At 46.8% G+C, this 17,764-nt stretch overlaps 1 protein-coding gene across 1 annotated transcript in view; it reads left to right on the forward strand.

Moving 5' to 3' along the window:
• Nucleotides 1-17,764, forward strand: part of WDR35 (WD repeat domain 35) — an 85,696-nt gene that overhangs the window by 22,312 nt on the left and 45,620 nt on the right. Inside the window, exons 9-13 of the mRNA XM_044289620.1 lie at nt 1,774-1,899; nt 3,553-3,738; nt 4,998-5,030; nt 7,514-7,537; nt 9,529-9,589. Of these exons, the coding sequence (XP_044145555.1) occupies nt 1,774-1,899; nt 3,553-3,738; nt 4,998-5,030; nt 7,514-7,537; nt 9,529-9,589 (430 nt within the window). The remainder of the gene's footprint in view (nt 1-1,773; nt 1,900-3,552; nt 3,739-4,997; nt 5,031-7,513; nt 7,538-9,528; nt 9,590-17,764) is intronic.

Here is a 17,764-nt window from a genome sequence, read left to right on the forward strand (position 1 = left end):
GTGGCGATTCCAGGCGTCAGACCCCCATCAAACTGGTATTGTGTTGGCCTATCCTGAGGATAGGTCATCAATATGTGGAACACTGACAACCCTTTTAAGCATAGATTGGACAGACTGTATTGTTCCAGTGGGAGCCTTCTTGTTGCTCACCTCCCTGCTGTAGTGAAACATTCCTGTCATTGGAAATATTGGAGATGAACGATTACCTTATTTTTTGCCCCATAAGATGCACTTATGATTTGCAGGGAGACGTTGAAGGGAGAGTGGGAGCAGGCAGATGAGGGTTTCCTGCCACACATGCAAGCTCCTGTGTACGTGCTCTAGAAGCTGATGAGTGGCATGGGGGCTGACGATAGGAGGTGTGGGGGCTGATCTGAGGTCTGAATGAGGGTCTTATTTAGATTGTGCCTCTTATGTGAGGTCTGATTGGGGGTCATTCACATTGGGGTCTTATTAACATTTTAGGTCTAACTGCTGGTCTGACCTGAGGTCTAATAAAAAATATTTTTTTATTACTGTCCTCCTCTAAAACCTAGGTGCGTCTTATAGGGCGAAAGATATGGTATATGCTGCTCTGTTCTGATGCTTCCCAAACTGCAAAAACTGCTTTAGCTCATAGACCGGGATCCAAAGGGCGTGGGAGTGATGGCGAACTGCTGCTTCATGACATCTACATGTCAGAATAGTACATAAAGAAAACGAGTTGTCTGAAATACTCTGTGTGACGGACTGAACCGTCACAGGGGATGCTGGAGAGGCCTGAGGGCTAGCCTCCTTCCTACGGACTATGGACCCAGAACTATGGAGATTCTCCCCCCCCCCCCCCCCCCCCCCCCTTAGTCTCTTGGGGTTACAAGGAACTATTAACCCTGAGTTATGTGTGGAGTATTATAGGCCATATCATTCCTATTGCCCATTAAAGGTGCAGTGGTAAACCAAGCAACACAAAAAGGGTCAAAGAGGACCATTTATGGGTCCAAACATTGTAAGATATGTAGAGCGGTGCCCAGGGATCTCCCTACACTCCCTATCATCCCTGAGCTCCGCTTGGTTCGCCCGCTATGGCCCCGTTACCTTCTCCCGCGCTGTATGGTAATTGCTACTATCGGTAAACCAGGGAGGAGTCTGCCCTGTTTCTCCCTGGGCGTTCCTTCTCCCTGGCTGAAGCGCTGAGATCACAGCCAGAGAGAAAAAAACTCCCAGGCTATGGGAGAAGGAACGCCCAGGGAGAAACGGGGCAGACTCCTCCCTGGTTTACAGATAGTAGCAATTACCATACAGCCTCTGGCCTGTGGAATTGTATAAATTGTGAGTGCTGGCATTAAAGTGTCCTGTTCTACCCTTCATGAAGTCTGGGCTCATGTTTGGGGGATTGGAGAACTACACTCTGGGGATTGCTATAATCATTATACTCTCCAGAGTATAATCCCTAGCTCTTGTAAGAGCTGTTCCTGTTCCTGTTTTGCTCTTTGGACTAAGGAGAGCTTCACCCACTGGAAGCTGGAGCCCGGCCTTGGGTCCAGGGTGGGTGGAGTACAGCGAAACCCCAAACCAAGCTGCGGCGGTTTGTGGGGTTTGCGGTGGTTATGGTGTCGAGTGCGGTGCTGATGGTCCTTGGCGAGCAGTTAGGAGTATCGTTCGACGGAGGCACCCAGTCCGGGTGGCAGGCGGTCCATCACACTCCGATATGAATAAATTTTCTAGAGAGGTTCACATACCTGTCCATTTGCTTGCTGTGGGAAAGCAGTACTAATAACCTGTTTGTCTTTGAAGCACTTGCGCACATTGAAGGTTCCTGGGAAACAGATGTCCGCTGTGTCGTGGGAAGGTGGCGGGCTTAGAATTGGACTGGCTGTGGACTCATTCATTTACTTTGCAAACATCAGACCTGATTACAAGGTGAGAACTCGTGGAAATTGGGAGTATGTTAAAGGGGTTGTCTCACTTCAGTAAAAGGCATTTCTCATGTAAAGAAAGTTGATACGAGCCACTTACTAATGTATTGTGATAATCCATATTGCCTCCTTTGCTGGCTGGATTAATTTTTCCATCACATTATACACTGTTCTTATCCAGGGGTTATGACCACCTTGTAATATGAGGACCCCTGTATATCTATGAACTATATATTTTAATATGTTTTACAAATTTGTTTTTAACCTTTATTTTTATTTTATTTATTTTTTAGATATATATGTATTTGAGGTGTGCTAGAGCACATAGATAGGGGATAATAAACCTCATACAGAAATCAAAAGTCTCACAGCGATTCTAGATGAAGTGTGCCTATCGAATCTAATTATACACATACACATTACTCTACTGTGATAGGGTGAAGTCACATAGATAGAGCACCGGGTCCGATACTACTAGAGTGTGAGCCGCTAATCTAATATACATAGTCTTCAGCAGGACCTTCAGCAGCACTGGTCATGTAACTTCATATGTATCTGTAGTCACCATCTAGATACAAAAGAAAGTTAAGCAGCACTCCAAGCCCCTTAAGCTACATGCACACGAACGTTGTTTGTTTCCGTGTCCGTTCCGTTTTTTTTTTTTTTTTTTTCGGATAGGATGCGGACCCATTCATTTCAATGGGTCCTCAAAAAATGCGGACAGCACACTGTGTGCTGTTCGCATCAGTATGTCCGTTCCGTAGCCCCACAAAAATAATATAACATGTCCTGTTTTTGTCCGTTTTAGGCATTGTTACAATGGCATATGGTCGTGTGCATGTAGCCGTGGTGGGATAAATCCATATTCAATGTTCAAGTCACCTGGCATGCTTCCAGGGCAATACGATGCACGTGGTGAGGGGGCCTTGCTCGGGATCCCAGTAGAAATCCGCAGCATTCGTCCAATTCAGTCAGTGGTTTATTTATTAGTTAGGCAGCGTACAGAGCGAAGTTTCGACAATTGCACATATCTAATGCCATTGAATGGTGAATGATGTACTGGCAGTGTACGTGACTCACTTTTCTAATGCGTTAGATGTGTGCATATGCTTTTGGGTTATTCTCTTTATGTACAGGAGGTGCCGGTCACTTGTGGTTACTCCCACATGTTAGTGGTCTATGGGTTCACATTGCTTGATAAAGACCCAAGGGTCGAAACGTCACTATTAGGGATGAGCGAATCGACTTTGGATGAAGTCGATTTGCATAAAACTTAGTTTCAGTACTGTACAGAGTGAGCGCTCGATACAGTATTAGAATGTATTGGCGCCTATGAGCTGAAGTTATTACTTTGCGCAATAACTTTATAAATTGATTTCTACTGCAAAAAAACATTTCCCGAACTCGTGTTCGGTTCCAAGGTGCCACTTTACAGAATTGAAATGGGAACGCAATGAAATGGAGCGGAACGCCTTCTGGTGCACTGCGTTTCCTTCAGTTCAGTTTTGTCCCCAATGACAATGAATGAAGACAAAACTGAATCGTCCCCCCCCCACCCCGCTATTAAGACCCTATGACGGATCTCAATAGCGGAAAGGGAAAGCGCAGATGTGAAAGTAGCCTGACCTGTGAACACTTACTCTTGTGATTTTTACAGTGGGGCTATTGCTCAAACACGGTGGTGTACGCGTACACGAGGCCGGACCGTCCCGAGTATTGTGTCGTCTTCTGGGACACTAAAAACAATGAGAAATTTGTCAAATACCTGAAGAGCCTGATCTCTGTTACGACGTGCGGGGATTTCTGTATACTGGCAACTAAGGCCGACGAGAACCATCCACAGGTTTGTGCCGTCATCGTATTGGTTTTTATGTTATTTGCGACATGCGGTGAGTGATGGTTTCACCTGGATTATTGTGGCCTGGTTATCAGCACAGGGCTGGCTCATTTCAGGTAAGATCTGTCTGTGTAGGTGTTTATGGGGGATGTTTAACCCCTTCCTGCTTCACAGCCTAGGGGTACTGCACCGTGTTTGGACAGGCAGGAACGGAATTACAGCGACCGGTGCAGTAACTCTCCGGCAGTTGCCTGTGGATAAGATAATACCTGTCAGCTCTGTAGACATTTCTGTTTTAGGCCTCATGTAAACGACATTATTTTGCGTCCACGTCCGATCTACATTATTTATGGATCGCACGCAGACACAGTTATTTCTATGGGGCTGCAAAAAATGCGGACAGCACATGCATGTCGTCTGGGTGCCGTCAGTATCTGTGCAGACGCATGTCCACCCCACAAAAAAAGTTGAATATGTTCGATTCTTGTCCATTTTGCGGACAACAGTAAGCATTTTTACAAAAGACGAGATGGGGAAGGTGCGCGATACAGCAGGTATCAGTTTTTTGTGGATATGCAGTTTGCGGAACAGATATGGTAATGTGCGTAAGGCCTTAGGGTCCATTCACACGTCCGCAACTGTTTTGCGGTCTGCAAATTGCAGATCCGCAAAGGACAGACAACGTTCATGTGAGTTCCGCATTCTGCAGACCGCACACGGCCGGCACTATAATAGAAATGCCTTTTTTTGTTCGTGGCTGCGGACAAGAAGAGGACATGTTCTATTTTTTTGCGGGGCTGCGGAATGGAAGTGCGGAACGGATGCGGACCCATTTTGCGGATGTATGAATGGATCCTAAGTTGTATTCTCCATTAAATAACATTACTGAAGCATTTTTTATTATAAGACACTTCATTGTGCCAATCCTCTGTTACTCATCCTGGAAATGTAGGAATGCATTGACAACTGACTTGCCCTATTGTCAGGGGGACGAGAACGCTCAGATGTCAGCTTATTCATACATTTCCAGGAGGAATAAAACCTGAACACTTTAAATGGCCTTGGATTTGTGATGTGGATTTTAGATGCACGGCTTTTAAGGGTGTAACGTGTACAGGACACTTGGTTACTAACTGCAAAGCCTTGTGGATCTGTTTATTGTATAACGCTATGCAATTGTGCTGCCCGATTTTCGGCTGGCCGCACGGGTCTCTTATTCAGGGTGTTGGAAGACGTTGTTGTAACAGATGTTTTCTTCCTTTCAGGATGACGGTGAAACCGAGACTAGCCGGGTAAAGGTAAAGTTCCTTACTTCTCTTTGTACCATCGATACCTGTCTGAATGGAGGCTCTGCAGCGCATACTAGCACTTTCCTGTATGAGAGCTGTGTCTTCCTACGTGCTGCGATAGATAGCCATCCTATACACCCACAGTGAAAGAAGGATTTTCAGCTTTTATGATAATCCTTGAAAACGTCTTCTGTTAGACGTCCAACACTTCTAAAGCCCCCCCCCCACCCCTTATACAGATACGGTACGGTATCTGTACAGAATGTACGGTATGATCCGTTATATGCTTCTAACACCTCCTAGATCCCATCAGCCACTCTTGGCTTAAGGTCCCTTTACACAGGGCGATGTACAAGCAGATTGCCGGGAAGGAATCGGAGGAGACCTGTGTAATTACATGCAGCGAGCTCCTCCATCGCACTTCCCCACACTGTCTTTGTTTTTCCGGCACCACAGCACGATCTGCCACCGGGAAGCAAAGAATTTTTGTGCTGATCCAACTACCCGATGAACGAGCGTTTCGGTAATCGGCGGTGCAATTACACCATCAGATCATCGCTCACGTTACCGTGTAAAGGGCCCTTTACATTATAATGGGAAGTCCAGGTCTATGAGTGTGTGTGTGTATATATATATAGAGGCGAAAAATGGATTTATTATTGGGAAATTGGAGTATATGAGGTCTGTTATCTGCTCCGTATATGTACAGGTATTGGTCCTTGCTTCTAGTTTCTGTAAATAGGGAAGGTCAGGCTCGGACTGGCCCACAGGGGTACAGGGGAATCCCCCGGTGGGCCCCTGAGCAAGGTGGGCTCCCACTCCACTCCCTGCACATAACACAGTAGATTGACTGCACTACATACATATATTCAATGTACAGCACCTCCACCAGCCTATGTTCATATAAAAAACATGTTAGATTATTTATTATATTTGAATGTATCCGTACGGTGGGCCGCAAAATAAATTTTACTGGTGGGCCCTAGGTACCCCAGTCCGACACTGGGATAGGTCATAGTAATATTAAACAATGGACCCCTGAATCTAGGGTAAGGAGGCCCACCCTGTGGGCCACATGCAGACCCCAACTCTGGTGGCTTCTCAAAGCTCCGAGGTAAGAGGAGTGGCACACAGCAGTGGTTGGCAGGTATGAGGCTATGTCCACACAACCCATTTTAAACTCTGCCTACAAAGTTCAGTGCAGAATCCACTCGTACTTTTTTCAGCGCTTTTTTTTTTCCAGGTGTTTTTTCTTGTTGTTTTTGATGCAGCTTTCCAACACTTTCTTTTTTAACCAATGGGTGTTTCCTTTAATATAAAACTGCATTTTCAGCTTGAGGTTTTTGGCTTGGATCGGCACTTATTTTTCTTTTCAGATTCCCATTCATTTCAATGGGAGAATCGGCGCGGGTTCTGCTGATGGAGCATGATGTTTCCCTTTTACATGTGGGAAAAAAGCAAGAGCTGCTTGCCACTGAAATGAATGGGAGGCTGCTTAAAGGCGGTTTTCGGCGCAAAAAACCCAGTGTGAAATGATGATGGATTTGGAAATCAGCCTACAAAATTCAGCGCGGGATCCGCATGTGTTTTTTTTTTTTTTTTTTTTTGTGTGTTTTCTTTCAATTTTGTACACGTTTTTTATGTGGTTTTTCCACCAATGGATATTTTATTTCAATGCAAAACTGCATTTTTGGCTTGCGGTTTTTAAACATTGAAAAAAAACCTCCCCTTGAAATGAATAGGTGGCTGTTTAGAGACGTTTTGTGGCAGAGATAACAGAGCCGAAAAACTTTGTGTGACCAGCTCTGGGGTCCCCATAGATCAGCAGAATAGGAATCTTTGGAACCCTGTGTGACAAACCACAGTAAATGAGGTGGCGAGGTGGACATGCACGTTTGTGGATAGCTTCATTGTGGTATTGGAGTAGAGAACGGAGATAGCCACACATATCTGTGGTCACCTCACCACCTCATCTACTTCTACTTCGCCACACAGGGTTCTACTGATATACAGTATTCATGCATGGCCTCTTCCTTCCTAAAGTGTGAACTGGTGAATGGGAGTCCTGCAACTGGAACCATTATCTATTAGACCTTTGTGGCATATACTTTCAGTATGCCATGAATGTCTCAGATGGTAATAGTCCTTGTGATTACTTGAGTGACGAGTCTCTTGGACCAGAAAAGGTTGTGCATCCCTAACTTAGGGTATCTTCACTGGCTGGAACAGCACCTACAGAGCAGCCCCTGGACCACGATGTAGCTGTGTATATCCATGATACCTCTTGGCTGGCTGAGTGGCATTGTGTGGGCACAACCATTGGAGGTTCTGGAAGCAGCTCTTATGTCAATGTTTAGTCACTGTGCCAGATTCCCTCATTTTACCAGTTTTCCTGCCATATATGTGTACAGGCACCACCTGTGGTTTGGTAATCTCGGGGTATCGGCTTCTTACGCTCACATATTTGCTAATTCTACATTTTATGTTTTTAGGCATCGTCTGCCTCCGGAGCACAGGTACAGTGGTTTCAATTTTCTTTTTGTTCATTTTCCATGCAGTGTCATCCCAGTACAACTAACATAACTCGGGCCTGGACAAATCCCAGGAGTCACATAGCCAAGACTTTTCTAAAATTGGCATTAGAATAATCCTGCCAGGTCTCAGAGAAGCACAAGTGTCTTTCAAAGGCTAAAGGATTGTGTTGATTCTCCTTGTAGCTTTGGTCCATCACGATCGTGGCTTACAGTCTTAAATTGACAGTGTATTTTCAGTAAACCTTTGATAGCAGGGGCGGACTGGCCATAGACCCTACAGGGAAATTCCCTGGTGGGCCGATGTCCAGGGTCTGAGCCTTCCTTGCGGCTGCTGGCCGAGTACCTAATGATCTGATGCTCTCAGCCTTAATTAATGCATCAGGTACTTATACGTCTATCAGGCGGCTGCAGGCCCCTCCTGAATTCAGCTCTATACCCATCCATGATTCAGTTGAATACTGCAGCGGGGGTGGCAGTATTTTGCACTGCCTTTTGGTATTGGGGCCCCATCTTCTGTTGACCCGACCTATTTTTGTTGCCCTGCCTACAACATGGGTCCTCTCTTAGTTTTTTTCCCAGGGCCACTTATATCGGTGGGAGTCTGAGCGCTGAGACCCCCACCAGTCTCTAGGACGAGGGGAGAGAAGCGCTCGCTTAGCCTGCTCTCTCTCCTCGCTGCATGATATGGGCTCCTAGACTTTCTATTGAGGCCATCTTGCTTCCTATCCTGCAGTGAGGAGAGAACGCACAAAACGCACGCTTCTCTCCCCTCGTTCTACAAATCTTTAGAGTTTCAGTGCTCGGATCCCCACCTGTCTACATTTTTGGTATGTCCCTACAATGCCGTATATCAAAAGTTTACTGAAAGTACAGTGCCACTTTAAGGTGGCCAGAACTTAGGACTGGGCATGAGGTTGTCCCACTTGTGCCCCAGTGGCAGATGTCTGGGGAGATAAGGAATAGGCATGGTGGATTTCCAAATGCTCGATCCAAGAGAGATAAGCCACCAGCTGAAGTGTCTGACAGCAGCCTATTCCACTCTCCCCATTGAGAGCACATGGACGCTCAGCTGATAGCAGCGCACTTGTGTATGGGAGGGGGGTGTCGGGAGGAATAGCTTTCAGCTGAATGAGCTTTTGCCTGCCAGCTGTCTAATGTATATGGTCAGAAGACCAGGAAGCAGACTTCTTATACATTAGGTCCAGCAGACCGACAGCTAGTGAAGAACTGCTATTTACCTCTCATCTAATCAGAGTCCAATATTTTACATTTCATGTATATAACGGGACCATTTCTCAGCTCAACGTGGCGGCTTATGCAGGGGTCTTTCTAGTTATCTAGATAATAGTTTTTTGCGTTTTATTTGCTCTCATGGGGCGAATGTCTTCCGGCTCTTTCAGATTTTTTCCACACTCCACTTCCAGCACTGACTCTTCCATAATTACCTGATATATGATATAATTATACAATTTTAATAATATAGAGCAGGGATGGCCAACCTGTTGCGAAACTACAACTCCCAGCATGCCCAGACAGCCTACAACTATCAGTCTACAGCATGGCATGGTGGGAATTGTAGTTTTACAACAGCTGGAGAGCCGCAGGTTGGCCATCCCTGATATATAGTATTTAATATTCTGTATTTGGAAGGTGGAATTGGTACGTCGACTTCTCCCAACATTGACACCACAGCCCCGACCATGATCTGGTATAGTGGCCGGCCATATACATTAGATAGCTGTCGGCCTCACTTGGCTATCTCTGACAATACCTTACCTGTGCATGCTCCGCCACGCCTGCCTGTGTCCTGAGAGAGGGGAGAGATGCTGGACATAAATGAAGCACGCTGCAGGTGTACGCTATATACTGATGGTAACATAACAGTCTCTTGTGCGGTACATTATCTTCGGACATTATAGTGTTTACTCCTTGCGTTTCTACATTTACTAATGTCACAATTCTTTGGTTTCTAGTACGTGCTTGTTTTGTGCAATTCGATTGGAACTCCCTTGGATTCTAAGTATATTGATATAGGTAAGGAGACCCCATGTAATCTGACGTGTATTTGACATGTAGTTAAAGGGAACCTGTCCCCATCTAAGTGCAGTATGATCTGCCAGCAGCAGGGTATAGAGCGGGATGAGCTGAGCAGACTGATATTTGGTTTTATGGGAAACGATTCAGTAAAATCTGTAATTTATTTATTTACTAATAATTGATACATTTAAATTCCTGTTTGTTCTGAGCTAAGGTGTCCAGGAGGCGGTCCTATCAGTGATTGACAGCTATCTGTGTATACAGTCATAGGGGGAAGGCTGTCAATCACTGATAGGACCGCCTCTTGGACTTCAAAGTCCAGAACAAGGCGAAATCTGAAGGCAATTTTTTTATGATTGCATTTTACTCGTTTTGGGCTCAAATAATTATTTTATTTTATTTATTTATTTTTTAGATACAGGAGTTAAAAATGTGTTTGCATAGTGAAGACTTATCTCTAAACTCCCATCCTCATAACCAATACGTCATGAATCTGCACAGACGGATCCGTTCAGATAATACAACCGTCTGCATCCGTTCAGAACGGATCAGTTTGTATTATCTTTAACATAGCCAAGACGGATCCGTCTCCCAACACCATTTAAAGTCAATACAGGGCGGATCCGTTTTCTATTGTGCCAGATTGTGAATTAAAAACGGATCCGTCCCCATTGACTTACATTGTGTGTCAGTTTTGCTCAGTTTCATCAGACGGACACCAAAACTCTGCAAGCAGTGTTTTGGTGTCCGTCTCCAAAACGGAATGGAGGCAAAATGGAGGCAAACTGATGCATTCTGAGCGGATCCTTTTCCATTCAGAATGCATTAGGGCAAAACTGATCCGTTTTGGGCCGCTTGTGAGAGCCCTGAATGGATCTCAGAAACGGAAAGACAAATTGCCAGTGTGAAAGTAGCTTTAAATGAGTGTTTATGAGGTAAGGAGATCAGAGATCAGCCTTATAATACTCTTCAAACAGACTGAGGCTACTTTTATACTAGCGTTTTTTGCGGATCCGTCATGGATCTGCAAAAACGCTTCAGTTACAATAATACAACCGCATGCATCCGTCATGAACGGATCCGGTTGTATTATGTCTTATTAGGGTTGTTGCGGGTATCGAAATTTCGATACCCAATCGATACTTTTGTCCCGGTATCGATACGATACCGGGATTTCCGTTTTTTCGATACTGGGCTGCGCTTCTGCGCAGTCTAGTATCTCTGAACATGAGCGCGCTGCTATCGGCGCGCTCATGTTCTCTCAGCAGCACGGGGAGAAGGAAGCTGTCCTCCCTCCCCCCTGTGCTGCTGCCGCCGCCGCTGCCACCAATGAGAAGAGAGGGGCGGAGGAGGGGCGGCAATGAGAAGAGAGGGGCGGAGGAGGGGCGGCAATGAGAAGAGAGGGGCGGAGGAGGGGCGGCAATGAGAAGAGAGGGGCGGGTGCACTGCGCCACCAATGATAGGATTATTTCCACACAGAGCGGCGCCCAGCGATGTCCCAGCACTCACCATTAGTCCTGGGCGCCGCTCCGTTCGCCCGCAGTGCCCCATTACTGTCTCCTCTCCTGCTCCACATGCTGCTGATTACTATCGGAGCGATGGGAGGAGACATCAGCTTCACTAGTGGGCGTTCCTTTTCCCTGCGCTGCGATTGGACAGCGCTACAGCCAGGGAGAAGGAACGCCCACTAGTGAAGCTGATGTCTCCTCCCATCGCTCCGATAGTAATGAGCAGCATGTGGAGCAGGAGAGGAGACAGTAATGGGGCACTGCGGGCGAACAGAACGGCGCCCAGGACTAATAGTGAGTGCTGAGACATCGCTGGGCGCCGCTCTGTGTGGCCTGATAGTGAAAGTCTGGACTCATATACAGTAGTCAGTCTTTAACACATACAGGAGGCGGGTGCCGGCAGCAGAATCGCATTGCCGGCACCCTGCCCTTGACAGGGAGCTGCGATCAGCGGCAGTTAACTGCCGCTGATCTGCCAGTACCCGCCTCCTGTATAAAGGGGTAATTATCATTGGTGGTGCAGTGTGCCCCCCCATCCCATTAAAATCATTGGTGGCACAGTGTGCCGGCCCCTCTCAACCCCCCAGTATTAAAATCATTGGTGGCAGTGGCCACAGGGACCTCTCCCCTCCCCCTCATTGGTGGTGCAGTGGCAGCTTCTGATCGGAGCCCCAGCTGTGTAAGCCTGGGGCTCCGATTGGTTACCATGGCAGCCAGGATGCTACTGAAGCCCTGGTTGCCATGGTAACATCCCTGATGCTGTGTGCACAAGGCAAAGTGCAGCAGGGACAGTGTGAAGTCCTATTCACCCTGATAGAGATCTGTCAGGCTGAATAGGAAAAGGGATGAAAGATCCCAGGTTCTAGCCCCTAAGGGGGGAAATAGTTATTAAATAAAAAGTGTAAAAAAAAAACCAAAACACTAAAATATGAAGTATAAATCACCCCCTTTTCCCAATTTCACATATAAAATATATAAATAATAAACATATTACATCGCCACGTCAGAAAAGTCCAAACTATTAAAATATAAAAAAAAATCTAGGTGGTGAATGCCGGAACAGAAAAAATAAAATAAAAACTGCGCGATTCGCCATTTTTAATAATGAGGAATGCACGTGGCTTTTTTTGTTTATTTTTTTCGCGTGGTATCGAATGGTATCGAGTATCGCAATACTTTTTCATGGTATCGAAACCGAATCAAAAATTTGGTATTGCAACAACTCTATGTCTTATATAGCCATGAACGGATCCGTCATGAACACCATTGACGGTCTATAGGGGAAGGCTCCGTTTTCTATTGTGTCAGAGAAAACTGATCCGTCCTGGCACACAATGTAAGTCAATGGGGACGGATCCGTTCATGACGGCTTGCTCTGCACCACATCGCGGACAGAAAAACGCTGCAGGCAATGAATGAGGACAAAACTGAAGCGTTTTCATCCGCTATAGAGACCCTATGACGGATCTCAATAGCAGAATTTAAAACGCTAGTGTTAAAGTAGCCTGAATTTTAACCTCTGTTTCTAAAAAAAAAAGCAGAATATACTTAATAAAGACCAATCAAAAAGTCCTTTTTAGCCCAAAATGCTTAAAATGCAATCATAAATAAACATCGCCCCGAAGGTGCCCATATCTTTTCAATGTATAAATTATAAGTTAAAACTGAATCTTTTCCCATAAAACTGTATATCAGTGCTCAGCTCCTCCTGCTCTATAACCTGTCGCCTGCAGACTGCACTGCATTTTCGTGGTGACAGGTCCCTTTAACATTTTCTAAATGCTTTATTATTATAATTAGAGATGAGTGAATTTTATGTTATGAAATTCATTCACGCTTCGTTTGGTGGTAAAAGCAGAATTGCTTTACCACGGACTGGATTCTATGACGGAATGCATAACGGAATGTCTTTAGAGGTATTTATTCATTCTGTCATAATGGAAGTCTATGGCCTACATAACTGATCCGTCCCGTTTCCATTATGCAGGAGAGGACTCTCCTGCATAACAGGACGGATCCGTTTTGCAGCCCATAGACTTCTATTATGTCGGTGCTTTACCTCATCTTTGATCCCCTGATGAACCAGCCTTTACTGACAGGGGAAACGCGTCGGGACGAGGGACGAATATACCTTACTTGCCTACAGGGCTAAACCAGGTGACAGTTGAGGGCTTAGCTACCGAGAAGTGGGGTTGCTCCTTTCGGGGCAGGGGTAGTGTGAGGGTCAATTTAGGGTTAAGTTCCCCCCTCCACCACAGCCCTGACCTTACTTCTCTATTATCTGGTGTGACAATCAGCTGTCTTCAAAACTGTAAGTCATAATATTTTGCTTAATATATTTGGGATCATCATATCCAAGATAAAGTGGGGCTCTTCCACATTATTATCTATTGGCACAAGCCGAATTGTTATTTATTTTTGTTATGGGGCTATTTTCTAAATTAATGCTAGTAAAAGTTATGTTTTAAGAGAATTCAGTAATTCTGTGATAGTGATTGTTATGAAATTTTTGCAAACCCATCTAAATATTCCGGTGATATTTATATATATAAGTGACAAAACAAGCAGTCATAAACAAGCAAAAAGTCACCTTCACACCATGCGGCAATTCTGCCTCAAAGAGCCCTTGACCATAGCACCACCAACCTGTTTTAATGGCAAACAGGTAGCCTGCACTTTGGGTAGGTGACTTTCACTGTTAGTACTGTGGATGACAATATCGTCCAGGTAAGCCGAAGCGTACCGACGATGTGGACGAAGTACAATGTCCATTAGTTGCTGAAAAGTGGTGGGGGCGCCATGCAGACCAAAGGGTAAGACCTTATATTGATACAGCCCCTCAGGTGTGACAAAGGCAGTTTTCTCTTTGGCAGCCTCCGTTAAGGGCACCTGCCAGTACCCTTTCGTGAGGTCCAAACAGAAAAATACTGGGCTTGTCCTATCCTCTCGATGAGGTCATTCACCCAGGGCATGGGATACGCATCGAACTTGGAAACCTCATTAAGTTTTCAAAAGTCGTTACAAAACCGCAACATCCTGTCCTCCTTGGGTATCAATACTATAGGACTGGCCTACTAACTTTTTGACTCCTCAGTGACGTCTAGCTGCAACATTAGCTGCACCTCCTCCGATATGGCTTGTCGCCGAGCCTCGGGTACCCGGTATGGTTTTAATCGGACTTTTGCCTGAGGCTCAGTGACAATGTCATGCTGGATTATGAAAGTGCATCCAAGGAGGTCCGAGAACACATCCGTGTTCCGACTGACGAACTCCCTGGCCTCCTGAGTCTGTTTAGAGGAGAGGCTGTCAGCAATTTTTACTCTGGCAGCCGCCTCTCTTGCATCAGACAGAGGGGCCGGTACCTCTTCTCCTAGAAAACCCAGCCGCGGGCTGTCTCCTGTACAGGTTTCCCTATCTTTCAATGGTTTGCGTAAATTCACATGGTAAGCCTGCTCCGGCTTTCACCGCCCTGGCTGGTGTACCTTGTAGTTTACATCTCCAATTTTCTCGAGTACCTCGTAGGGCCCCTGCCACCTAGCCAGAAACTTACTGTCCACGGTCGGCTCCAGAACCAAAACCCTGCCAATTATAAACCCGACTCTGGGCTCGCTGACCTAACAAGAGGCAACACTGTCTCTATTCGATCTTGCATCTGGGTAACGTACTCAATGACACTTTCATGTGGAGTGGGTTGTTGTTCCCACGCCTCTTTGGCCTTGTCCAAGAGACCGCAAGGGTGTCTGCCATATAGCAGTTCGAAGGGCGAGAACCCAGGAGAGGCCTGGGGTACCTCTCGCACTGTGAACAGGAGATAGGGCAGAAGGAGGTCCCAGTCCTTCCCATCTTTAGACACTACCTTTTTCAACATATTTTTTTATGTTTGGTTAAACCGTTCTATCAGACCGCCCGTTTACGGCTGGTAAAGGACGTCCGTAGTTGTTTTATGTGCAGCAACTTACAGAGTTCCCTCATCACCTTGGACATAAAAGGGGTCCCTTGGTCGGTCAGAACCTCTTTAGGTAGTCCTACTCGGGAAAACATCTCCATTTACTCCTTAGCTATGAGTTTGGCCGAGGTATGTCACAGTGGCACCGCCTCTGGGTACCGAGTGGCGTAGTCTACGATGACTAAGAGGTGTTGATGCCCTCTGGCGGACTTCGGTACTGAGCCCATGAGGTCCATAGCTATTCGGTCAAATGGTACTTCGATAATCGGGAGAGGTACTAGTGGACTACGGAAATGTGGCTGGAGGCTAGTTATCTGGCAGGACGGGCAAGACTTACAAAACTCTTCCACTTCTTTGAATATGCTGGGCCAGTAAAACCGCTTTAGAATACGATCCTGAGTTTTCTGCAACCCCAGGTGACCCCCGAGAACGTGTTGGTGGGCTAGAGCTTGCGATAAGCCTTGGGGACCACCAACTGTTCAATAGGCTCACCTCGTAGTTGGTTTACCCGATACAACAAATCCTGATGAACCACAAAACTGGGAAACACTGACTCTGCCCCAGGTTGTTGTAGTTTACCATCTACTATTAACACATTTTCCCAGGCTCGGGATAGGGTTGGGTCCCGACGTTGGGCAGTACCAAAATTATCCCCGGAGACATTGAGGTCTGCCAATTCGGGACCCGACGGCAAGTCCTCTACGCCTCCCACCATCACACTTAGCGGGGTTGTCTCCCCCTCTTCCACTGAAGTGGCGGTCACCTCTACCGCTGGCCCTTCGGTCTCAGGTTCCCAGGGTTCTGGTCTCCCCCCTGAGTCGGGCCACTCTGCTAGGGTTACCCCTGTCTCATGGGTATCAGTCACTCTCGTAGCAGGCCACAGTGCCGGGAAGCCACAAATAATGTAGATTTGTGGCGACAGCCACCTCGTGGGTCCATCTACCAGCCACAGTGGTTAGAGACACCAGCGTAGTGGGGTAGTCTTTTAAGTCTCCGTGGATGCACATCACCCCGACTTTCCGGCCAGTATACTCAGTGGACCGCACCAGGGTAGCCCTTACTAGGGTCACCAGACTCCCTGAGTCCAGCAGAGCCTCCACCGGTGTGTCTCCTACTTCCACCTGGCACAAATGATCTAGAGACTCTGGGGTACCTGTGGCACACAGCCTCCTGGCATATAGCGATTGACGGTAGCCATAGTTAGTGTCCATGGGCTCAACCCGTTGGGGACAGTCAGCCCTTACATGGCCAGGCTTCTGACACCGCCAGCAGACTATCAGAGCCAGGTCTGCCGTGGGTACATCCCAGGCGGGTTTTATCGCCTCAAATCTCCGGGCCTGGGGTGGAGATTTCCGGGGTTTGCCGACCGCCAGAACCCTCCTTTAGATTTCTGGTAGCTTCATAGCATTCCACCAGGTCCACCATCTCAAGGGCATTGCCAGGAGACACCTGACCGATCCAGTGCTGGAGAGGGTATGGCAAAGCCCTCCAGAACATATTGGCTAATAATCGGCACGTCAGGCTGTAGCCATTTTTCAAAGAGGTGAAGTAAGTTATAATACAGGGTCTTCCAGGCTCAGCCGGGTTGAACCCCCACTGATGCACCCGCTGGGCCCGGACCAACACATTCACCCCCAGTCTCACCAGAATCTCACCCTTGACTTTCTGGTAGTCGGCCGTTTGATCGTTCAGCAAGTCGAAATACACCAACTGGGAATCGGATGCCAGGGATAGAGCGACGACCTCAGCCCACTGGTCACGGGGTAGCTTTTCCCTGATGGACACTTTCTCGTACATCGCAGGTAGGTTTCGATGTCGTCTGCAGGGGTCATCTTAGGAATCGCGGCACGGACTGCTTTCCGGGCATCGTGGACGCTCAGGGTTGCTCCTGCTGTCTGCAAAGCCATAATGTGTTGTAGCAGCAACTGGTTAGTCTCCTGCTGCTGCTTATTAGCCTCGCATTGCTGCAGGTTTGTCTCTCGCTGCTGCAGATTATCCTCCATGAGGGCCTTCACAACAGCCTCCATTTTGTCGTGGGGCACTGATTGTAATACAGCTGGTTTAATGTACGACATACAACCATGCCTGAAAAATGCAGAAATAAAAAAATATCGGTGTTCACGCCAGCCTCACTGCTTTTGCCCGCATCCTCCACCAATTGTGGGGTTTCGCTCTGGTAGACAGGATAAGCGGACACAGTATAGAGGCAAAAACAACTTCTTTGGCTCAAACAGTTCAGTATTTTATTCACACTTTAGGCAAGTGACAAAACAAGCAGTCATAAACAGGCAAAAAGTCACCTTGCGGTATTGGTGGTAATTCACACCATGTGGCAATTCTGCCTCAAAGAGTCCTTGAGCATTACAGCATCAACCTGTCTTCACGTCAAACAGGTAGCAAGCCTTCATCCAGACACAAGGCTCCCAGATCCCAACACAGAGACATGGCTTCTGAGCCCAGCTGCCTATTTAAGGACAGCCAGGTGCTGCCAAAACCCGGATTGGCACTTAAAATCGAAATGAAAGCCAAATGAAAATGGCCGCCAGTAACTCGAGACCTTGTGAGTTCTCATGCATGCGCTGTTACTGTAAGTAGCGGTACTACAGTATATTGATGTCATATCTTACACAGTAAGTTTACCTGCAGTCCTATGTAAATCCACATCATAATATCGCCATGAGTTGTGCTAGCTGACACACTCAGCTTTGCTGCATTTAT

This window comes from Bufo gargarizans, chromosome 4, assembly GCF_014858855.1.
Source record: "Bufo gargarizans isolate SCDJY-AF-19 chromosome 4, ASM1485885v1, whole genome shotgun sequence".
Lineage (NCBI taxonomy): Eukaryota > Metazoa > Chordata > Amphibia > Anura > Bufonidae > Bufo > Bufo gargarizans.